Genomic DNA, 23654 nt, shown 5'->3' with positions numbered 1-23654 from the left:
TGGTCCTGAAGCTCTGAGGAAGCACTGCAGGCCCACCTCACAGATGTTCAAGCCCTTGGGGCACACAGCTGCAGTGTCCTGACCTTTGAAGCAGGCATCGCCTTTCCAGGAAACCAGGGTATAGGTTATCTTCTGAAAGAAAATGGTTTGAAGGGCTGAAGGGTTAATGTTAAACTGAGGGGGCAGGTGGGAGCCCTGCTGTGTCTGGGACATTCCACTTCCCAGAGCAGGCAGCAAAGTACAAGACATATCTCTAGAAGGAGTGGACTCTGGTGGTCACCAAGGGGCGGGGGTGGGGGGTTGGGGGGAGGGGAGGCTGCCTGTCCTCTGTGATGCTTAGAGACCTGTTTCTGGAAGCAGGACACTCTGCCTGGGGTAGTGCTGGAACACCCTAGGATAACAGTGCAGCACTTCTGTGAAGTCACATTTGTACAGGAAGCTCACAACTCAACACCCCTCTCAGTGGCCACCCTACACAAGCACAGGTAGTTGTTCCATGTCCCTTTGAAGAGGAGAGAGCGCTGGGCTGGGTTAAGAAAGGGAACATGTTAGAAAATGGGGCTCATGAGAGAGTAGGAAGCCCAGCTTTGAGGGAGTTGATGAAGACCTCAAAGGAAGGGGTCAGCTAGATATGATTTAAATGTCATGCAACCAGGCAGTGCTGGTCCATACCGTTAATCCCAGAACTGGGGAGGCAAAGGCAGGCAGATCTTTGTGAGTTTGAGGCCAGTCTGGTCTACAGAGCAAATATAGGACTACCAGGGCTACACAAAGAAACCCTGTCTCAAACAAAGCAAAGCAAAGCAAAACAACAACAAAAGATTTAAAGGTCAGGATGTTCACAGAGATAGGGGACTGGTAAAAACTGGGCTGAGATTAGAAGACCTGTCGAACGGTAGTGTGGCTCAGTGGTAATGGAAGTCAGATTTGGGGGCAGGAGCTGCAGACTGGGGCAGCTGGGCTGAGGGTCAAGGGTGGTGCTCTGGCTAGAGACTGAGGATTTATTGAACCGTGGGTGAGGTGCCTCTCCATGGTAGCAGTGCAGTGCGCAGGGGTCAGGGCTGGACCCATTTGATCTCTCACCCTACAACTGAGCCTACCAGGCCTTGTAGTGGGAAGCATGAAGTTGAATCGGCTGAATAAAGCATAGGAGGCATCCCAGGCCTGTTTGCCAACCCGAGGGCTTATTTCAGTTTCTCCCATCATCGTACAAGGGACTCTACTCTCTCCAGTTTCAGAATCTCTGTCCCCAGCCCTTGAAATGGCCCCCTAACCCTCTTCACCTTATAGTGATGTCCCTTCTGGGTCCCATCGCATCCTGCCCCCTACCTGGCAGTACCATTCACTAGATGTCCACCCTGCTGCCTGTTGGGAGCCCCTCACCTGCTGGGAGAACACAGCTCCAAAGCAACAGAAGCTATGGCAGGTCTATGGATGAGTTGAGTGCTGTGTCCCATTTGAAGTGGACACCAGTCAGGAAAGGTCTCTCTCCTTCACATGCTTCGTACCTGAACTAGAGCAGGGATCAGCTGACCTCTTGTCAGACTCTGAGCTTCCAGGAAGACTAGCAGTAGAACTGGCATGAGGAAGAGAAGAGGGCTGACACATCAGGAAGTAGCTAGATCAAAGGTCACAGGTCAAGGAAAGGCTATGAGTAGTTAAATGGAAGAGGTGTGCAGTCAGAAGCAGCAACAAATCCAAGGCTAGGAGTGGTTCCAGGGTCCAGGAAAGGCCAGGATCTCAGAGATTCCATATCCCTTGGAGTAAAGCATTTTTTTTCTTTTTTAAATTTTAAGATTTATTTATTGTTTAAAAAAAAAAGACTTATTTATTGTATGTAAGTACACTGCTGCTATTTTCAGACACACCAGAAGAGGGCATCACATCTCATTACAGATGGTTGTGAGCCACCATGTGGTCGCTGGGAATTGAACCTCTGGAAGAGCACTCAGTGCTCTTAGCTGTTGAGCCATCTCTCCAGCCTGGAGTAAAACATTTCTGTGGCAACCATTGGCCACTGACATCTTCTGAGTAGGTGCTACAGTACTGGGAGTGGAACAACATCCCTGAGCAGCTTGGGAGAGGCTGCAGAAGTTCTTGTATTATTTGGATGACTGAATTGAGGCCGGAGAGCAGGGGAGACAGCCTGTAAGGAATAAGTGTAAGGAAAAGATGACGGGGCACCAATGAAAGGAAAAGTCACAGGGCACCAATGTTGTGAAAGGTTAACGATCCGAGTCACGGCACCAATGTTAGGGGAAGGATAAAGAGAGTGGGGGGGCATATGGCCCATGGAGGTGCGGCGAGGCCTGAGGGCAAGGGAGATGCCTCTGAGGGGTCCATGTTGGGAATCCCTTCCCTGAGGGACCAGCCACACAACAGTATAGTACGGAATAGAGTTTATTCAGGTCACGGGAGAGTTAAGAGGGTGGTAGAGGCAGAGAGAGAGAGAAGTAGAGGAGTAGAGGAGTAGAGGCCGGCCATGAGCACGTGGGAGAGAGGGGGGAAGGGAAGGGAAGAGGGAGGCTGCAAGAGCACAAGGGCAGGAGAGGCCAAGAGAGAGAGGAGGGGTCAAGCAGCTCCTTTTATAGTGTCAGGTCACTGGGGCGGAGCATACCTGGCCACTGCTGGGTAATTGAGGGGTGGGGTATACCTGGCTGTTGCTAGGTAACTGAGAGGTGAGGTTTACAGAATCCCAACAATAAGAGGTCCCAGGAAATCTATTTCTATTTCCTCCCTGATAGTTATACTGTCGGAGGGACAGTAAGATACAATCAAAAAGAGGGCTGCATTCTAGAAACAGCCCCTCTGAGAATCAAATGCTGTCATGGCAACAGCACCATCTCAGGTCTGAGGAGAGACAGCCTCGGAGCAGGTGCAGGGACAGGAAGTAGGTATCTGGTGCCTGTGATCTGGCTTCATTTGCCTTCAACATCCGAGGTTGTAGGGAGGATGGTAATGTGGGGGAATAGAACCAAGCCAGGGAAACTCAGGGGTCACAAAGGTGCTTAGAAGACTCTATCCGGAGATTCAAGAGTTTTGGGGGATGAAGATTCTTCCCCACTCACTAAGGTAAACCTGAGTAGGTCAAGGGCAGAGGTATCTCTGATCTTGAGTTTGGGGATCCCAGCTTCCATGGACTCTGACCTGAAATGGTCTGTTAGACCTGGGCTTGAGCTTTTCCCTGCAGGGCAGAAACTTCTGGGAAGGGACATATTATTCCCATTCTGTCCAAGCCTGCAAAACTGAGCACAGCCTGGTCCCGATGACTCCCGGAACCATGGAGGTTTCTGTTCTTCTGTCACACACTCCACTCTGTCTGTTGGGGACATCTTCCAGAGTGATGGGATACAGCCTGCACTAAGGACCCTCTTTTTACTGCATAGATGAGGCCATGCTTGGGATTGACAAAGTGCTAAGATGAAATGTTAATGGGAGTCCTCTGTCTTCACCCCTCACAACCGGACCCTCAGGTTCCCCATTGTCTCTTTTCTTCAACATAAATAGTTCTTACCTGAGTGTGGCGCCTACCTGGTGATCCCCCAGACGGGTGCATACAGCTTCTTACCTACCACCTTCAGTCTGAGCACCCTTCCATGGATACAGGGAATATTCTGCATTCTCTGTGCTTGTCCCATCCCTCCGTAGACCCACCTACCTGCACACGTGAGGCTACAGAGGGCATTGAGTATCTATGCACAAGTCAGGGAGATTCAAAAGCAACTTCTGGAAGCTGCTAGTGGCCCTTCCTTCCCTCCAATCATTTGTCACTTTAGGGACTGTCCTCTGACATGGCGTCCCTGGGGACCCACTGAAGCTACAGGAAAACGAAGGAACCACAGCTGATGCTTGCACTGTAATCAGGGGAAAATGAAGGCTGTTCTGGCAGATCTGAGGACCAACAGCCCAGTCCCGCTGGAATGGGAAGGTATCTGACGAGATTGGTCAAAATCCTGACTACTGGGGAGGACTCTCTCGGAAGAGAGCATAAAAGGCAGTCAGGTTCCACCTGGAGCTCATATGCTGCTGATGGTGTCTAAGGGATGCGGAAAGGAATAGTTATAGCAAGTACTAGAAAAATATAGAGGAAGGGAAGAAAAAAAATCTTAAATCTGTCTAGGTTATAAGTACAGCTCAAAAGTAGAGAGCTCACCTAGCATGCAGAAGGCCCACTTTGGTCAGGGAGGGCAGCTTAAAATTGTTTCTACAGAGGACTACCTTAAGTTCAGACTTCAGGGTGACACCCCCAGGGACTCCTGCTATTTCTGCCTGGCCTCAGCTAACAACTGCATGTCTCTTAGGGCCTGATGGAATCAGCCATGTATTACCTTCACGTCCCTGTGCATCTGAGCTTCTTTACTTGGGCTTCTGCTTCAACCACTTCACCACCACGTAATTCAAGCTCTGCAAACCTGGTATAAGGCAGTATTCATTTTTTAAGGGAATTCTGGGCAGTGGTATCACACACCTTCAATTCCAGCATCCAGGAGGCTGAAGGCAAGCAGATCTTTGTGAGTTTGAGGCCAGCCTGGTCTAGAAAGTGAGTTCCAGGACAGTCAAGGGTACACAGAGAAACCTTGTGTCAGAAAAATAAAATATATAAATTGGTTAGTAAAGATTTCCTTGTGGTCATTTCATTCATATATACTTGATTTTTTTTTTTTTTTTAATTTTTGTTTTTCGAGACCGGGTTTCTTTTGTCTCAGAGTTCTGCCTGCCTTTGCCTCCCAAGTGCTGGGATTAAAGGTGTGCACTACCACGCACAGCTCACCTTTGCCTTTACCTGCTGAGTCATCTCACTGGCTCCTGAATGTCTTTTTGTTCTTTTAAAACTGAATAAAATTGCACTGTGCATTTGAAATATTTTTTTTTTAAGATTTCTTTTATGTATGAGTATACTGTGACTCTCTTCAGACACACCAGAAGAGGGCATCAGATCTCATTATAGATGGTTGTGAGTCACCGTGTGGTTGCTGGGAATTGAACTTAGGCCTTTTGGAAGAGCATCTTAACTACTGAGCCATCTCTCCAGCCTGTAATACATTCTCTTTATTGTCTTTTACCAGACATCCAGATTGATGTCCTATTTTTGCAATAAATATGTATGTGTAAATAATTTGTGATGTCCTCTTAGAGTTCTCTGGGTGTCTACCCAGGAGTGTATAGCCGGGTTATACAATTACTAAAATTACATTTTAGTCCAAAAAGTGCAATGTATGAAATATAAGCAATGAAAAAAAGCAGACTTTGATGCAACAGGTGAGCCCAGGTTCCTCACTAGACAGTTTTGGCCTAATTCATAGGACTCCTCACTCAGGCTCTGATCTCACCATCTCTCCACACCATAACAGAGCATCTCATTAACCCTGACCTGGAGTCTCAGGCACCTACTCAGCGGGATGTGACAGCCACAAAGCAGTGGAGCATTTCTTGACAGCCTGGTCTGGTTACTGTTGCAGCCTGGGGGCTTCCCTCCTTCTCCATTCTAAGGCTTTGTTTGGCTCTCTCCCAGGTAGGATGGCAACATCTCCTTTTACCTTGGCTAAGTTTCCAGCTCTCAGTTTCTAATTAATTTGATTAGATGTGATTATGGGCTTCTTGCTGCACAAGCCCAGGGGAGGTCGCTCATCTAGCCCTCAAAGCATAAGGTGTTATACAAGGAACAGGTTGACCAGAGTAATGTAATTCAGAGGATCGGTGGTGATCCTGCCAGGAGCGAGATAAGGACAACAGGTATACTGAGGAAGATGGCCAGCCAGAGTTGGGGTTCTTCTAAGTAATGTCTGAAGTGGGCTCTGTAGAATTTTACTCAACCTTCATTGCCTGTCCTCATAGGTAGGACAGGACATCCTAGTTCTGAAATCTGGAATAGCAGATTCAGAACCCAGAGCAGCTCTTCTGCAGCCGTCCTCTTGCCTGAGCTGCCTGGAAACCTTGAATACAGGCCTCTGCTACTATACTGGTTCCAGCTAATTTTACTCATTCTTTAAGGCAGTGTGTTTCGTGACGTCACCCTGACTGGCTTTGAACTCAGATGCTTGCCTCTGTCCCCAGGTGCTGGGACCAAGGTCAACTACAGCTAATTTTTTTTTTTTTTTTTTAGATTTGTTTACTTATAAAGTACCTTGTAGCTGCCTTCAGACACACCAGAAGAGGGCATCAGATCCCATTACAGATGGTTGTGAGCCACCATGTGGTTGCTGGGAATTGAACTCAGGACCTTTGGAAGAGCAGTCAGTGCTCTTAACCACTGCGCCATCTCTCCAGCCCGTTTTCTCATCTCAACTGAGGGCAGAGTTCATGATGGCATGATGCTCATTTGGGGAGTGGCCATGAAGGGCAGAAAAGGTAGGTCTCACTTACTTGACACATGCCTGGTATGGTGGCACACATCTGTAATCTCAACACACGGGAGGCTGAAGCAGGATTGGTGGGAGTTCAAGGCCAGCCTGGGCTATCAGTGAGACACACACACAGAATTATATATAGGCAGTAATAACTATCTCCTAAATCTAAGCCCCTATAGACGCTGGTGAGAATGAAGCCTGGAGGCATTAAGAACAAAAGGTTTAAGTTACTCCATAAACCTGGATTTCAGAAACAACACATCCAGAACAAGAGCTGGTTTTATTTCTCCACACATTCTTTTAATATAAAACAAAGATAAAACACATTTCAATTCTGTAATATGCTAGCATGTCTTGTTTCTACAAGATAGATACTACATAGCAAAAAGTCTTTAAGAACATTTGGTTGGGAAAATTTTTCTCAGGTTTTTCAGGGAAGCCCAGGCATGGCCAACCACTAGAGCAGTCCTTGTCTTTTCAGATCCTCATAAGTCTTCTTGTTCACGACATTTCCACTGGAGTCTTCATACTCTTCCTGAAAGGAATAGCTGTTAGCTACACAGAGCTAAACTGGTACCCAGAAGCCAGCATTAACTTAACATAGCTTTCTCAACTAGAGCTTCAAGAGGACACCAGTGCTATTTCTAGATATCTAGAGTGGCATTAGTCATGGCTCACCCTTATCCCTTCATATACTTTCAAGAAATGCCCTGTGTTTGAGACAAGGAAGCCTGGCAGGGAAAGGCTGACCAAACATAGCAGTGTGAAATGGTCCCCAAGTGCCCTTGGGCCACTACAGGAGTCCACAGGAGACCAAACAGTCTTGTGCTCCAGGTCTACATTACAGCTGGAAGGACTCTTGATGGAAAAAAAACCTGCAATACTGACATAGAATAAAGACCAGGATGTTACTGGCACCCCTTCAGTGTGTGGCAGTCATCTCTGAGACCTGTCAAGACCAACAGGACAGACACATCCCTACTCCGAGAGGACTGCCTCTGACTCAGTGCTTTCCTCAGACCTAAGAGGTGGCAGATTTCCTTACTCATATCAGCCTCAGTGGGGACAAAGACTTAAAAGCATGCCAACAGGCTCACAAATAGTCAACTTGTAGACACTGTCTCATTACACTTGCTAGTACAGAAAACTTCCTAGCCTCTCCTCTCTGCCTGCTGAGGGAGCGGTCACTTGAAGACACACCTAATACACTCCACATTAGCACCCACCTCTGTGTCAGGCTGCCATCGTTCTGAAGCCTTCTGCAGTTTCAGCTTGGCCCACACTACAGGAGAGAGATAAGCAGTCATTAGGGCCCACAGTCCACGGGGTGCAGTGTTACTGCATCCCCATTGCCCCTCTCCCCACAGGTTCCCTGAATGACTATCAGCCTCCAAATGGAATTTTGATTTAGAACCACCTGTAGATAAAATTTCTTATTGAGAAACTTACCACAGTCTCACGTTGTTGTGAAAGAAAAGTTCTGTCTTAGGACAGAGACCCAGATATCAGCATGGAGATACACACCTATAACCCCAACACTTGGGAGAGGAAGAAGGATCTGGCAGTTTAAGGCTAGCCTTGGCTACATAGTGAGATTGAGGCCAGTTTGTGCAAAATGAGAAGAATCCTATCTCAAAACCAAAACAAACAGTAAAAAGAAAACACTCTCAAAAAAAGCAGTTAGTGTGGAACAGTCGAGAGAAACTATGGAATAAAAAGAACCATAGTTGAGAAGGCTTCATACATGTCCTGGTTAGGGCTTTGTTTTGTTTTGTTTTTTTGAGACAGGGTTTCTCTACACAGTAGTCCTGGGTGTTCTTGCGCTCAGGTTGGCTTGGAACTCAGAGTTCCTCTGCCTTCTAAGCTCTGGGAGTAATGAAGTGTTTTTCCAAGCTCAGCCTTTGTCCTGGTTAGTTTTATTTGGGAAGGAACCTCAAGTGAGAAAATGCCCCCATTTTCTTGATTAGTGATTGACATGGGAAGGCTCAGCTCACCATGGGTGCTACCACTTCTGGGCAGATGGTCCTCCAAGTTTTAAGAAAGTAGGCTGAGCAAACCGCAGAGAGCAAGCCTGTAATGGGTGTTCCTTCACATCTGCTGCCCTGATTTCTGCCTGGAGCTCCTACCCTGACTTCCCTCAGTGATAGACTGACCTGGAAGTATAAGCCACACGAGCCCTCTCTGTCCCAGGTTGCTGTTGGCCATGTTCATAGTAACAGGAAGCACACTAAACCATAAACCATACCACTACCACAGTGGCTCTTAAAACGCAGCCAATACCCCACTGCCATGTTGGTTTCCTGTGTGTATAGGGGGTATTCATACATGTGTGCATCGTTGATATTCATACTTGCCCATGAGTGATGACCCGAGTTGGATTCCTATACCGCATGATGGCCATGCATGCATGTGAGCACACACAAACAGCTGCACACAGTAAAGAGATGTAAGAAAATGTTTTTCAAGACAGGGTTTCTCTAAGTAGCCCTGGCTGTTCTGGAACTCACTCTATAGACCAGGCTGGTCTAGAACTCAGAGATCTGCCTGCCTCTACCTCCAGTATGCTGAAATTAAAGGTGTATGCCACCACCACCACCTGGTTCAGAAAACAAACAAACAAACAAACAACTTTTTTAAAGCATTTGAAATGTAGATTTACAATTCATTCTATTAACCATGACTTAATTTCCTATCAACAAAGCAAAAAGGCAAAAATAAAACAGAAAGTTAATTAGACCAGGAGCTCATGCCTGTAATTTCAGCACAGAGGAGATTGAGGCAGGACGATCACGACCAGTTGAAAATGAGTTTCAGGGTTTGGAGAGATGGCTCAGTGGGTAAGAGCACTAACTGCTTTTCCAGAGGTCCTGAGTTCAAATCCCAGCAACCACATGGTGGCTCATAACCAACTGTAATGGGATCTGATGTCCTCTTCTGGTGTGTCTGAAGACAGCTATAGTGTACTTATATAATAAATAAATAAACCTTAAAAAGAAAATGAGTTTCAGGGCAGTCTGGGCTAGAGTCAGATCATATCCCCAAAATAAAAACAAGTTTCAGGGGATTGAATGGCTCAGAATGCAGAACCCCACAGCATATGCATGGAGATCCAAGCCTAGATTTTAAGCACCCACATAAAGGCCAAGTGTGAGGCAGAATGTCTATGGCCAATGCTGGAGGGGAGGGACAGAGCTCTGGAGCTCACTGGCCAGCCAGCCTAGATGAATCAATGGGGTCCAAGTTTGAGAATAGAGCTTATCTCAAAAAATCAGGTGGAGAAAAGGCTGGAAAGATGGTTCAGTGGTTAAGAGCACTGGCTGTTCTTCCAGAGGACCCAGGGTCCTCTAGCACCCACATGTCAGCTCACAACTGCCTGTAACTCTAGTACCAGGAGATCTGATGCCCTCTTCTGCTCCACAGGATCCTGTATATACACGAGGCATATAAACCCACATAAGCAGTGTACCATACAGACACACTATATATCTTTTAAACTCAAAAATAATAAGAAGGAGAGCCAAGAGGTGGTGGCACATGCATAAGCATGCACCCACACGCAGTTACTCACAGCACTCAGGAGGCAGAGGCAGATGGATCTCTGAGTTTGAGGCCAGCCTTTTCTACAGAGTGAGTTCCAGGACAGACAAGCTACACTGTTAGACCCTGACTAAGACAAAACAAAACCCATGAATAAATAAAACCACTGCCTGGCTCCCATGAAGTGAAACACACAGAGAGACAGATGAGGAAGAAGAGCCTGCAGTGAGGGTTGGGAACAGAGGCTGCCAGGCAAGTGAAGTACCTGGCATACATTCCCCGGGGCCCTTCCTCCAACGAGTACTTTGCTGGGGTCATTCTCTTATCTGCAGCTGCCTGAGGAATACGAGTATGGACCCACTTCTATTTTCTTCTTCTGGATCAGTGGTTCTTAACACAATAAAGTCAATTCAGAAGAGTAAACATATAACCTACACTCAGAACACTCCAGAGAGGAAAGTTTACAGACTCAGGCTAAAATCCCTGTTCTAACCTCAGCATAGGGTTCCTTTCAAGAGAGATATAATCAGTACTGTTGACTTGCTCACTCCCTTAAAAAATGCAGTAATTATATGTGTGCCTTAGCTTTCTATAGCCACAACCTCTGCTCTTGGGCTCAGAGAGAGCAGGGGACTAGGAGAGTTGTAGGAGTGGCTACTTGGTCTGGCTAGGGAACAGTCGGCAAGCTTACTTACAGGAGACAGCATCTTCAATCTGTGTCACATTTGCAAAGTGGGCAGTGTTTGGAATGCCCAAACACCTCATGCCATGAGCATGACGCCATTCCTGGAGGAAGGAAAGGGACAGTGTGAAACAGTGATGGCTGAGAAAGCACCCACTTCATTCCACCACAGACCCTAGCCCAGCGAGAGGCAGCACTCCTTCTGGGGTATATGTCTATACAGCTGGCTGGGACTGACACAGCTGGCATTGCCAAGCGGTGCTGCACTGTCTCAGGTGTACAAACTTCAGGTTCTAAAGTCAGCGGTGTCAGAGAAGTACACCCGAGACTCGTTACTCGGTGCTAGAGAGAAGTTGGTACAACCCAGAAGGCCTGCAGGGCTATGAGGGCAGGCTGGTATTTCTGGAGGCCGAGGAGCAAAGTAATGAGCAGGCATCAGAAGGCTGTAGAGAGCAGGGAGAGTGTGATGAAACCATAACTCCAGCTCTTAGAGAGAAAGCCACCACAGGCTTTATCCTGGATACCAACAGCATGCTTTGAAGATAAACTCAGGAAAGGACCCAGGAGCAGCTAGGAACACGTCTGAGAGGGAGCTCACAAAACTTGCCATGCTTGTCTAGTATAGAATGTCTTTTCTATTACATAACTGTCCTCCCAAAGCGAAGGGCAGAATACAGCAAGGGTGAGCCCATTGATGAGGTAGTTCTCAGACACTACTTGTATCCAGAACAGGTTGGTAAGTATGAAGGCTTAGTTTACTCTTTCTGCAAAGAAGCAAGGGCCCAGTTAAAACCTGAAAAATCAAAACTTGCCCAGGCCCTTTAACAGCAATGTAGAAAAATGATCAAAAAGCCAGACATGACCCAAGATGCTACAGAAAGACAAAAGTATAAGAACCGCGTTCCACAGCAGAGTGACAGCATGTCTCCAGAGAGCAGGCTTTAGGACTAGCATGACCCACAGCCACAGCATGGGCCTCTGATTCCTTTCAGCTCTGGACACCAGTGGCCCCACAAGCTGCTTGTTGTGTTTCTACTCAATTCCCAAGAGAAATGGCTCTGAACTTACAGCAAAATGCCGCTGGAAAGCCTTCGGCCCCCGGTACGTGTAATTTCCACAAATCTCACAGTTGTAGTTGATATTCAGGCCATGGAGCTTATACAGCCAGTAGGGGATGGGCTAAAAGAAACCAGGCAACTGCATTAGTTTTCCACGTTCTTGTGCGGTTGCTTCTACCTGGGAGGGGACAGAGGAGACCTGAGAGGCTTACTTTGCCATCCCAGCCCAGAGGCAGGTTTTTGGGGTTGTAGATGATCTCATTCTCTTCGTCCTCACTTTCGCTCTCGCTGATCTGCTCCTCCTCCTCCTCCTCCCGCTCCTCGCCTGTCCTGGCTTGCTTGCGCTGTACATTTTCATGAGTGAGCTGTCGCTGTTCCTGAGGTGAGGCATAAAGGAAAAACAAAGTTGGCGCACATTAGTACAGAACAACTGTTGCTGGCCCTTCACTTTCAAAAATAAGGTTCTGGTTGTAAAATAAGGTTAAGTCAGGTTGGTAAGATGACTCAGCTAGTTAAGAAGTACTTGCCAGGTAGCCTGATGACCTGAGTTTAAGCCCCAGGACCCAGGACCCATGTAAAAAGCCACACTGGCAACCTCAGCACTCCTGCAGGACCGTGGGCAACAGGGACAGGATTGCCTGGAAGCTCATGGGCATACTAGCCTGCAGCATCAAGTACCAAGGAGGAAGGTATAAAGGGCTGTCACTGGCACTTCCTGAGAGACTACAAGAGGGGACTGTCCATAGCTATCTTGGTACTGGCCCTCCTCTAGCCTGGCTATGTTTCACAGTCTTAACATGGGTAAACTGTTGTGCCACAGTGAATCACACTTGAAGCACTGTTGAGTCACCTCTGTCTTGCCTTTCGAGTGCCTACTTCTTGGGTCACCACTGGTTTATGCGGAAGCTCAGCAAAGAGCTGCATTATTCTTCATCCGGCTGAAAGGGGAGACAGGGTTAAAGTCTGTTGTCTATGTCTGGCCTTGTGGGAATTGTGAATGTCACCTAACAACACAACATGAGCCCAGAGAAGGGCTGTGGACTTCAAGAGAAACACATTTTGAGGTGAATTAATTTACCGCCCACCCTACTTCCTTATGTGAACTTAAAAACAAAATCTTCCTATGTAACCCCACCCTAAGAGGCAGCACAGCTCTGGAAGAATACACTCACCCCAAGAATCTCCACGTATTCATAGATCTGGGCTTCCAGGAAAGCAATGTCTTTGTTCCTCTCAGTGTCTCTGAGAACAAGAATAAGCTGAGTCAATTAAGGGATCTTTCTGACCTAAAGCTTTATTCCCTGTCAGGAACACTGGCTCTGTAACCACATTAGACCATCTCAAGCACGGGAGCAACACCACATGCAAAAGGCAGCCTCTCTGCTCAAGTCCTGAGGTTACTTCTCAGAAGCCATACAGTGCACGACACATACAGTGAATGACCTCTTAAGACCACTTGAACTGTACTGTACCACTATAATTTACAAAGGAATGCAGGAAATAAGCCCTGAAAACAAGTAACGATACAAAGTCCTAACTCTGCTGCTTTGCAACTACAAGGAAGGTCACACATTTGGCAACTTTTCCAAGTCCTTGCAAAATCCAGAGTAACAACCACTTTCTAGGCCTGTTATAACAAATTAAGAAAAAAAAAAAAAAAAAAAAAAAAGGCCAAACCAAAAAAACACCACCCTGTACAAGTGTGTAGCGCACCAATATATGCAGCTGTCACTACTAATCTAGCTCAGGGTGCTTTTAAAACATGTGATCTGGGCTGGAGAGATGGCTGAGCTGTTAAAGTACTGATTACTCTTCCAGAGGTCCTGAGTTCAAATCCCAGCAACTACATGGTGGCTCACAACCATCTGTGATGAGATCTGCTGCCCTTTCTGGTGTGTCTGAAGATAGCTACAGTGTACTCATATATAATAAATACATAAATAAATCTTAAAAACAAACAAACAAAAATCACACGATCCTGGATCAGTGCTTTATCCAGTCACTATGGGAGCAGCTTTTTCCCGCAGATGGGAACAGATGCAGAGCCCACAGTCAGACACTCTGTGGAGAAAGAGTCTAGATGGGAGGTCTCTAAGCTCAGGTAACCCATGAGGAAGAGGCAGAAAGAGTCTAAGAGCCAGTGGAGACAGAGGACAGCAGGAGAACACACGTCCTCTGCATCAACAAAGCAAGGCGTATGAGCTCAGAAACGGAAGCAGCAGGCACAGGGCCCACACGGGCTGCACTAGGTCCTCTGGGTGTACATTACAGCTTTCAGCTTAGTGTTGTTATGGGACTCCTGGCTGTGACACTGAGTGTGTCTCTGAGTCTTGTCTGCTCCAGACTCTTTTCCTTCTGTCGGGTTGCCATGCCTGATTTTGATATGATAGTTTTCCCTTCTCTTTATCATATTTTATTTTGTCATGTTGGCCATTATCTCTTAGAAGCTTGTTCTTTTCTAATAACAGACAGAAAGGGAATGGAACTGAATGGGAGGGAGGTAGGGCAGAACTAGGAGGGATAAAGGGAGGGCAAACTATAATCAGGATAAATTGCAGGAGATAATAATCTACCTTCAATAAAAGAAAAAGTTCTATTAAAAAACAAAAACAAAACAAAAACAAAAACAAAAACAAAAAAAAAAAAAAACACGTGTGATCCTTAGCTGGGTTTAATGGAGCTCTCCTTTAATACCAGCACTGGGGAGACAGAGGCAGGTGGATGCCTGTGAGTTTGAGGCCAACTTGATCTATATAGTGAGTTCTAGTGCAGCCAGAGCTACACAGTAAGATCCTGTTTCAAAAAACGACAAAATGCAAAACAAGCAAACAGACAAACAGCCCAGACATGGTGGCACAGGCCTGCAAGAGCACAAGAGCAACCTTCTGGATAGGGATAGAAGGGTCACTGCTGTGGGGGAAGCTGAAGGTCGTGCCCAGATACTAGCAAGTTTGAGGTCAATCCGAGCTATGGGAGCGTCTTAGAGGGGGAAACAAAGCAAAGAGAAGTAGAAAGCAGACTCCATGGGAAACAGCTACTCACCTTTTTGTACCCTTTGACTTGGGATTTTTGGCAAACAGAGAGGTGTCAAGTGACTCCAAGGACTTTCCTTTGGTGCTGAAGAGCCTCTGAGCTCGTTCTTCTAGGGTCCTAAGGAGGTAAGAGGCACACACTATAGAGATGATCTTTTTTTGTTCTTTTTAAAAGAAGCTCACTATTGTAGAGCAGGCCAGTCTCAGACTCACAGAGACTCGCCTGCCCTTTCAGTGCTAGGGTTAAAGGCTTTCACCAGCATGCACTGCACAAAATGATTTTCAAACAACAAAATCAAAGCCACTTGGAGGATCATTCAAACATGTAGCCACTGGGGTTTTTGATATCAAAACCAGGTTCTTACCCACCACACTTCAGGCCTAAAGCCAACAGTGCCGATTTCAACCTGTCCAGACCCAGGGATGCCAACTCCTAGAAGAGAGAAACCAGTCACAACACAACATGACTAGCTTCCCCAGGCAAGTTTGCTCCATCCTAAAGTCAACCTCCTACTCTCAGTTCCCGGAGACAGACTGCCATGTCTACACTCAGCCACAACAAGGAAGTGTTAGTGGCTCTCGGTACGGAGGCCATCCATAGTAGTATTTTTTAGAGATGGGAACTGAACTCGGAACCTCACATATGCTAGACAAGTACTCCACCAGCTGAACTCTTGTCTCTAGCTCCCTGTTTTGCTTTGGAATAACTGATGTTGTGTTTTGGGACCAATCTTACTTTAAAACTAGACTCAAATTTACAACAACTCTCCTGCCTCAGCCTCCCTCTAATTTTCTAAATCCTATGACATCATATCACAGGTCTCTGAAATTTAGTTTTCAGAGACGTTAAAAGGTTTTTTCCTTTCTGATCTTTCTATATCCTTTGTACATGTCTGTCCTCAGGAAACAGTATTGTTATAAGTCTAAGACACTGAATACAGGAGAGCAAGTAGTCCCCTCTGTAGGATAGCCAGGGCTGTGAGATGGATTAGCAAGAAACAAATGCCTGCTGTCAAGTGAAGACCCGAGTCTGACCCTCAGGAGTCCCACAATGGAAGAAGAGGAGCAGCCCCCACACTTGTCACCCCAACATGCTCGCTGTGGCACATGTACGGGCATACTCCTATTCCTATACAATAACATTACTGCCACTACCACCAGAAAGAAAGCTAGCCAAGCAAGAGCAGTATCATGTGTCGTAAAACATACCTCCCAGGAGGAGAATGCGGAGAGATCAAGATGGGCGCCTGCATGAGTCAGGGCACTGCTTGTCTCTTTCTGGCAGGAACAGGAAGTTTATTAAAATCCAGGTTAATAAGAAGAATGAAGCAAAGGGAGCCATCTAACTTCCCAGGACTGGCTGGTCTCTTTCTTTAATCACATTTACAAATAATGATCAATTCATAGAAATGGAGAAAAAGAAATCAGCTAGTTTTCTTCCTGAAAGTTCAAGTTTATCAACAGAAGTAAAAATATATAAATTCAGGCTGGACAGATGGCTCAGCAGTTAAGAACATTGACTGTTCTTCCAGAGGTCCTGAGTTCAAATCCCAGCAACCACATGGTGCCTTACAACCACCTGTAATGGGATCTGATGCCCTCTTCTGGTGCGTCTGAAGATAGCAACAGTGTACTCACATAAATAAAATAAATAAATAATTCTTAAAAACAAACATAGATTCTAATCATATAAACTGATCAGAGTTTGACAAAGAAGTCAAGATACAGTTGTTAAAAATCCTGGGCTCAGACAATGTCTAGTGAGCCCAGACAAATTGTTCTAAGTGTACAAAGAATGTCTGACCTCAAGGTGGAGCTGATACTGAGGGCCTGACAGCCAACCTCCTGAAGCAGAGACTCAAGATTAAAATAATTAGTTCGCTTCCCTGGCATGAACCCCATGGAAGCTCACCGGCCATCCAGGAAAGGTGCCGTTATCCCATTTCTTCTCAAAGTCGGTCTGAATCTTCCCAAAGAGCTCGTTCTGATCCTGAAGGGGCTTCACTCTGTCTGTGTAATCCTGCAGGTACTCCAGCAGCATCTCCAGGTATCTGCAGAGAACCATGTGACAAAGAAGCCATCACAGCAAGGACGCAACTCTACCTATGACACACTACTATGCCTCACAAACTATACTTAATTTCTAATACTAATGGTAAAGTAACACTCATACCACTTGTGTGTGTGTGTGTGTGTGTGCTCAAGAGCGCACACGCAGGCGGAAGAGTGTGTGTGCCCATTTGTACTTGCAGGGTTAGGACTGAAGGCCTTATGGCTGCTAGGAAAGTGCTCTGTACCTGAACCATATCCTCAGTCCACTACTAATTTTTAAATGACTTTTATATTTCTCTTTGCATCATCATTTAAATTCTGATCTTTCATACTTCATTTTTTTAGCCTCAAGATTTAATGTCAAATAACAGGTCTTAATTAACTCACTGAAGAAAGTCAGACAAACAGAACATAAAAAGGCGCAGACTTGAGGAACAGTAATGAGAAGTGTGGCCAAGCCAACAGTGCTTTCCACTTAATACCAGATCCAAGCACACCACTAAGCCTGGAAACTTTCCCCCATTAAACTCCAAGACCTCCGAGGTCCCCAAAACAGACTTCTTTCTAAATCATACAAAATTAAGGAAGGTATGTGTTAAGATCACAGATGTTCCCATAAATACCATTGTCTACAACCAGAACATCCCAAATGTTTATCTTCTCATACAGGGTTTCATTATGAATCCCTGACTGGCTTGGAACTCACTATGTAGACCAGCTGAATTCAGTGAACCCACCTGCTCCTTTCTCTGGAGTGCTAGGGTTAAAGGCTTGCACCACCATGAAAACATCACAAGGGTTTGTTTGGTTTGTTTTTGTTTTTAGTAGCTGCTTGAAGCAAGCATTTATTTAGTTTACTTATGTGAATACACTGTAGCTGTCTTCAGACACACCAGAAAAGGGCATCAGATCCCATTACAGATGATTGTGAGACACCATGTGGTTGCTGGGAATTGAACTCAGGACCTCTGAAAGCAGTCAGTGCTCTTAATCACTGAGCCATCTCTCTAGCCACATTTATTTTTAAAATATAATAGTCATCATCCTTATCTTCTGATAAACCCAAAAGTCATTCATATATAGCAGTCAGACAACAAAACCCACAACTTTGACCTCAGATCTTTCCATAAAACTCTAATTAAATCCAGAAATGGCCTAGAAACCGAGAGTGCCTACCTTTTATACTCTGCATTCTTTCTTTCTTTAGGAATGTCAAATAACTGGTCAAAGATGGACAGGTATGTGATATAATCCAGCTTCTGAAAGAGGAAACAAATGACAGTCAGGGTGGTCAGTCAGCTAGCTTATCTTCAGAACGTCAGGCCAAGGGTTCTGGATAAAGGTGCTTGCCGCCAAGCATAAAGACCTGAGTTCTATTTCAGAGACCCACACTATGGAAGGAAAAGACTAACTCCCTCAAGTTATTCCGAGACCTCTATATTTGGAGGCCACTGCAAATAATTTTGTTTTTAAACCAAGGTCAAAATTGAGTGTTCTGACCAAGTATAGTCACGTTGGCTCACATTAGGGCTTTCCTTCCTGCCTCTAAATCCTTAAGGTTGCTGATTCCACTGAAGGGAGTACAAGATTGCTGAACATAAAGCAACTCTGTAAGATTAAGTTAACAAACATTAATCCTAGTAAGACCTGGGTTGGATATTCAGGTGGGCCAGGATCCTGCCTGAAGAATTTGCCATTCTAAAATAAGGTCTTAAAAGGTGGCTGTGTTGATCCATGCTGTCACTTACTGGCCATCCAGGAACCATATATGGAGGCACAGAAAATCAAGGTACCTTCCTGCAGAGCTTCAAGGTTAGTAGCTGAACTTGGGGACATTTCCCCATCAGGAACCTTTTTCTTTCCTTTTGAAACAAGGTCTCACAGAGACCCTTCTGCCTCTGACACCTGAGTGCTTTGGTTAAAGGACTGTTACCATGCCCCACCTGAAGAGTACAGTGTACTCACATTTAAAAAAAAAAAAAGACACTTGGTCTCAGGAACTTCGGAGCACGCTCTGGCCCAGGAAATACTTCACCGTTGTCCCGACATGAGTGGGCTCAGCACCCATGCAGCATCAGGGTGAAAAACCCAGGGGTAGGAGGCTCGTGGCTAGGCGTGTGCCCACCAGGCTCATAGCTCAATCACTGCAATGCTGTGTCAAGGTCCCTACTACCACCCTGAGGGGCTATAGGACTGCCCAGATAGTTTATTTTTACAAAAGTATTTTTGTTGTATAAATAAACAGAATAATGAGCGTGCTATCTTAACTGTAAGACCCTGACTTTCCTTATAAATAGTGTTCATTCCAAGAAACAAAGTCACCTGCTTAATATTTCATGAATTACTTGGGAACACTCTACCTGCTTTAACTAGGTCTCTCGACTTAGACCCAAGAATGAGACTCTCTCCACTTTCCAGGCCTTACCTCAGATGCCTTCAGGTTAATATACTTGAGGTAGCAGTCATGGAGATCAAGGTAGCGACCATATCCCTCTTCATCTGTGAACTCCACCAAGTCTAAAGGAATCACACATGTCCATGATTTGGATGTTACAGACTACTTTCTTAACTTGCTCTTTCAAACACACTACCTTTAGAAGTTCTACAATGTAACCCGTCACTCAAATGTCCTCTCTGCACTCATCAAGTGACAGAGGTAAGTTTCCCTTTGAGCTTAGAGAGCACACACACAAAATGTCCATATAGCCTAGAAACCAATCTGAAAACCCAGCTACCAATTCCTGAGGTCCTAGGGGTGGGGGTTAAAGAGGGTTTCAGGTAGCTAAAACTGGCCTGAGACTCCTGGTCTGCCTGCTTCTACCTACATGTTGGGATTACAGGCATGTGTCATCGTGTGGGTTTACTCAGCCAGGAACAGAATGCATGGTCTCATGTATACTCAGAAATAGTCTACCAAATGAACTAAGTCTCTGGGAACAAATCTAAGCCACATAATCCCGTCCTTTGCTTCTAAATTGGCATTCAGAATGCTGAAGCAGGTGCATCACTAGTTCAAGGCCAGCCTGGTCTACACAGTCTGTTCCTGAACAGCTTAGGCTATGTAAAGGGAGAGGGACCCTGTTTCAACAAAAACAGAGTTCAAGTCCAGTATGGAATACACAGTAAGACCCTGTCCATAAAAAGAGCGAAAAGCCAGCTAGATGACTCCGGCCTGAGATCAAACCCTAAAACCTAGGTAAAAGTAGGAGAGAACTGACTTCATAAAGTCCTCTGACCCCTACACATAGGCCTTTGTATGCATGCCTATACACATAAATTAAATAAACAAAAAATAAATTAGTCAGGATTAATAGCACACATCTTTAATCCCAGCACTTGGGAAGCAGAGGCAGGTGATCTCTGTGCATCTGAGGACAGCCTGGTCCACAGTTTCAGGACAGCCAGGGCTACATGTAGAGATCCCATCTTTTTTTACTTTTAAAGATTTAGTTATTTTTATTTATATGAATACAGTGTAGCTGTTTTAAGACACACCAGAAGGCATCAGAATCTGTTGCAGATGGTTGTGAGCCACCATGTGGTTGCTGGGAATTGAACTCAGGACCTCTGAAAGAGCAATTAGTGCTCTTAAATACTGAGCCATCTTTCAAGCCCTGAGATCCCATCTTTAAAAAAGAAAGAAGAAAGAGAGAGAAGAAAGAAAAGAAACTAGACAGTGGTGGTGCACAACTTTAATGCCTTTAATCCTAGCACTCAGGAGGCAGAGGCTGAACATTTCTGAATTCGAAGCCAGCCTGGCCTATAGTGAGTTCCAGGGCTACAGACAAACCCTGTCTCAAGAAAAACAAAAAATGGGGCTGGAGAGATAGCTCAGCAGTTAGAAGCAACGACTGCTCTTCATTAAGACCTGGGATTTGGGATTAATTCTCAGCACCCACATGGTAGTTCACAACTGTAACTCAGATCTCAGACATCCTCAAACATACATGCATGTAGGCAGAACACCAATGCAGATATAAATAAATGAATAAAAATTAATTAAAAAATGTTAACTCACCATACAATTAAAAAAAAAAAGTCTGAACTTTATTTAATTCAGAGAACTGCCTCCCTCTGACTCCTAGGGCTGAGATTAAATTATACTCCACCACAATCAGCCTTTATTTATTTGTTTACAGAAAGATTCTAGGGCTGAGAGAGGTAGCTCAGCAGTTAGGAACACTGGCTGCTCTTACAGAGGACCTGAATTTGAATCAAAACCATTTCTAACTATAGTTGGAGTGGGTCCAACTCCTTCTCCTGGCTTCCTTAAGCCATCTCACACACATGTATATAGACATATATGCAGGCAAAACACCCATACAGACAAAATAAAAACAAAGGCTAAGAGAATACAGACATAGGTTGTAGCTATATAGCTCAGAGAGGATTTGAATTTCCCAGGAAGAAACATGAAGCCATCGCTTACTTTGTGCCTCTTCACTTGGATTCTCTCGAGCCTTCAGAAGCTCCTCAAACTCCACAGACATTGGCACACAGATCTATGGGAGAGAAAAGCTCAGGTGGGTCTGGCAATGTCTCGGGCACCCACGGGGCTGGACTTCTAATGCCTGCGTTGGCCTTGAGTGTACAGAGGAGCTGACTATTTAGTGTTCTCCACTTCCCTTGCTTTAGAGCCGGACAGACATTCAATGCCACAAAATACAGCATCCTAAGGAAGGACTGCTTTGGAGGAGGTAGTCTAGGAGAGGTATTTTACAAAGGAGCTGGCATCGGACATGAATCCTGAAGGTGTAATGAACTCTGGAAGTGAGCAGAGTACCATTGTGTTGGGAGATTTCAAAGCAGAGCTAGGAGCACATTGTACTGGGTAGGAGAAATTCTTGTGAAAGATAAAAAGGAGAAAGTAAGAAAGCAGGGGAAATCTCAACCAAACCAACAAAGAACTCTGGGGCAAAAATCACTCATCTCTCACTGGACAGAAACAGATTCTAGTGCTTCACCATGCTCTTGTTGCAGAGGGATGCCGGGAAGGATGTTGCCTAACTGCTCACTGCAGTGAAGTGGTACTTTCTTTCTTGCAGAGACAGCTATATGGCACACCCCCATCTTCCTTGCATCTTTCTTTTTCTTTTTCTTTTTTATTATAGGTCTGAAGAAACTACTTTCGGAGGCCTTACCTCATTTGGGTGCTTCCGGTGAAACTCCTTTATCTGCTTGAGTCTGTTGTAGAATTCAGCAAACTCGTTGGGTCCTGAAATAGCATTGAGCTCCTCTTTTCGTAGTCTGCAAGATATCAGCAAATCCAAAGAGCATAAAACACAAAACCCATCGTCTCACCATAGCTCCTCAAAAGCACTAACAGTTAGGAGGGATGTGACTGTCACTCACCCATCTTTATCATCATACAAATCCCTCAGGTTCCCACTGACCTCCATGTACCTCTGAAACGCAAACACAAAGCCATCAGAATGGAGCAAATTTGTACAACAGGGCGAAGTAAACAACAAAGGATGTCTTGGCAAAGACCCATGGAAACCTCATGAAATACAAGGTCTTGAAAGTTCCACCACTTTGAAGAGACAGCCTGACCCCGGAGTGGTCGCACACTTTAATTCCAGCACTTGAAAGGCAGAGATAGGATACCTGACTAAGACCCCTAGAGGGGCTTATCTAAGAACCCAGGGGCAGAAATCATGATGAACCTCCAAACCTTCCCTGCCAGTACTTTTCGCGCCCAGCCAGACCCAAAGGGAAGCCGACTGCGGGGCACTCACATCTTGCATGGCCCTGGTGCGGTGATCGGAATTGATCTGGTCCCGGAGCTGCAAGAAAGGCAAACGGTAACATGCGTTGTTACTTTTGAGTTCAGGAGTTGGAAAGGCCACCCGAAGGATGAGCTTATTGGTTTAGGTGCCAGGGGCTGAAACAGAGGGGCTGCTGGGTCCTCGGAGGACGTTAACGAGGCCAGAGCGCCGAGACAGCTTAGGAGGAAGATGAAGATGGGGCGCAGGGAAGGTCTGTCTGAGGCCAAAGAAAGCGCCAAGGGCTCGGCAGAGGGCCAAGGCCCTCATTCTGATGCGGCCCCGACCACCGCTCACTCACCGTGGACTTCTTAGTGAGCATCTCTTTGGCCATAACATCCATAAGTCGTTCTTTCTCTTCATGATAGCGCCGTTGCTGCTCTAAAATTGTCTCCATTTTCCCTTGGCCGCGGCACTTCAACTCAGACCACTAACACTGCCGGAAACACCGCCTGCCGCCTTGCACGCCTGTGTCTCAGAGCGCAGCATCCGGCTGCACCAAAGTTCCGCGTGTCCCGGAAGTGGCTTGGGGGACTCAAGAAGAAAGAACACCACAAAGAGAGCAAGTCGATGCTGCCAGCGACAGTACCTACACTGTCCCCTGCTGGCTGGGGGTCTGAAAGCGCGATGTCTCCGCGATGAAAGCTGTCTCTAGGATGCCTGCAGGCTGAGGGTAAGCGACAGCTGGCTTGCCTGTGGCTTGCTGCAGACAGCTGGGCCAGCAGGGTCACAGTAGCATGAACCGATAAGTTGAAGGATACAGAACAGAAGAGGGATCTGGAAGCTCTAGTTTTCAGTGTGTGACCTCTGATGATGTTTTCCCCTTGCCTGGACTTTGGTGTGTCAGTAAAATGCAGATGGTGGTGGTTTTGTTCTCAACAAAACTCATACGTATTCATACTACTCATACTTTAAACATAACCTTTGTTTATTAGAAGAGGAGTCTAAGAAAAACGTGATACACTTAACGATATGCTTGCTGTTCAGCACGGGTTGGCTCCTGATTCTCTTTAATTCTTAATTTTTATTCTTTTTGCATACCACTTGCTGGAATTACAGGTATGAACTACCACACCTAGCTACTGTATGGCTTAGGAAATGGAATCTAGGCTGCCTTTCTTTAAAGGAGGAAGAGGGAGAAGCGGAGGCAGAAGAGGCAGGAGGAGGCAGAGGCAGGCAGA

The 23654-nt window shown here is 45.8% G+C and overlaps 1 protein-coding gene across 1 annotated transcript; it reads right to left on the bottom strand.

The window, feature by feature from the left end:
* Nucleotides 1-6634: 6634 nt before the first annotated feature.
* Nucleotides 6635-22926, bottom strand: SF3A3 (splicing factor 3a subunit 3). The gene is made up of 17 exons (XM_080920832.1): nucleotides 22775-22926; nucleotides 22447-22494; nucleotides 22061-22113; nucleotides 21850-21955; nucleotides 21138-21210; nucleotides 19134-19225; nucleotides 17885-17967; nucleotides 16569-16707; nucleotides 15866-15934; nucleotides 15022-15089; nucleotides 14667-14774; nucleotides 12797-12866; nucleotides 11837-12001; nucleotides 11635-11745; nucleotides 10580-10670; nucleotides 7574-7629; nucleotides 6635-6882 (listed from the first exon to the last, which is right to left on the bottom strand). The coding sequence occupies exons 1-17, from the start codon at nucleotides 22868-22870 to the stop codon at nucleotides 6805-6807; spliced, it is 1506 nt and encodes a 501-aa protein (XP_080776958.1). The 5' UTR covers nucleotides 22871-22926; the 3' UTR covers nucleotides 6635-6804.
* Between the last annotated feature and the right edge of the window lie 728 nt (nucleotides 22927-23654).

Source organism: Micromys minutus (assembly GCF_963924665.1).
Source record: "Micromys minutus genome assembly, chromosome: 9".
Lineage (NCBI taxonomy): Eukaryota > Metazoa > Chordata > Mammalia > Rodentia > Muridae > Micromys > Micromys minutus.
This window is presented reverse-complemented; position numbering and strand designations above follow the sequence as displayed.

Coding starts and splice junctions, on each gene's coding strand:
- SF3A3 (XM_080920832.1), bottom strand. CDS start 22,870: ATGGAGACAATTTTAGAGCAGCAACGGCGCTATCATGAAGAGAAAGAA. Junction 21,211..21,849: donor ACCGGAAGCACCCAAATGAG/GTAAGGCCTCCG, acceptor TCTCTCCCATAG/ATCTGTGTGCCAATGTCTGT. Junction 17,968..19,133: donor TTAACCTGAAGGCATCTGAG/GTAAGGCCTGGA, acceptor TTCCTCTTTCAG/AAGCTGGATTATATCACATA.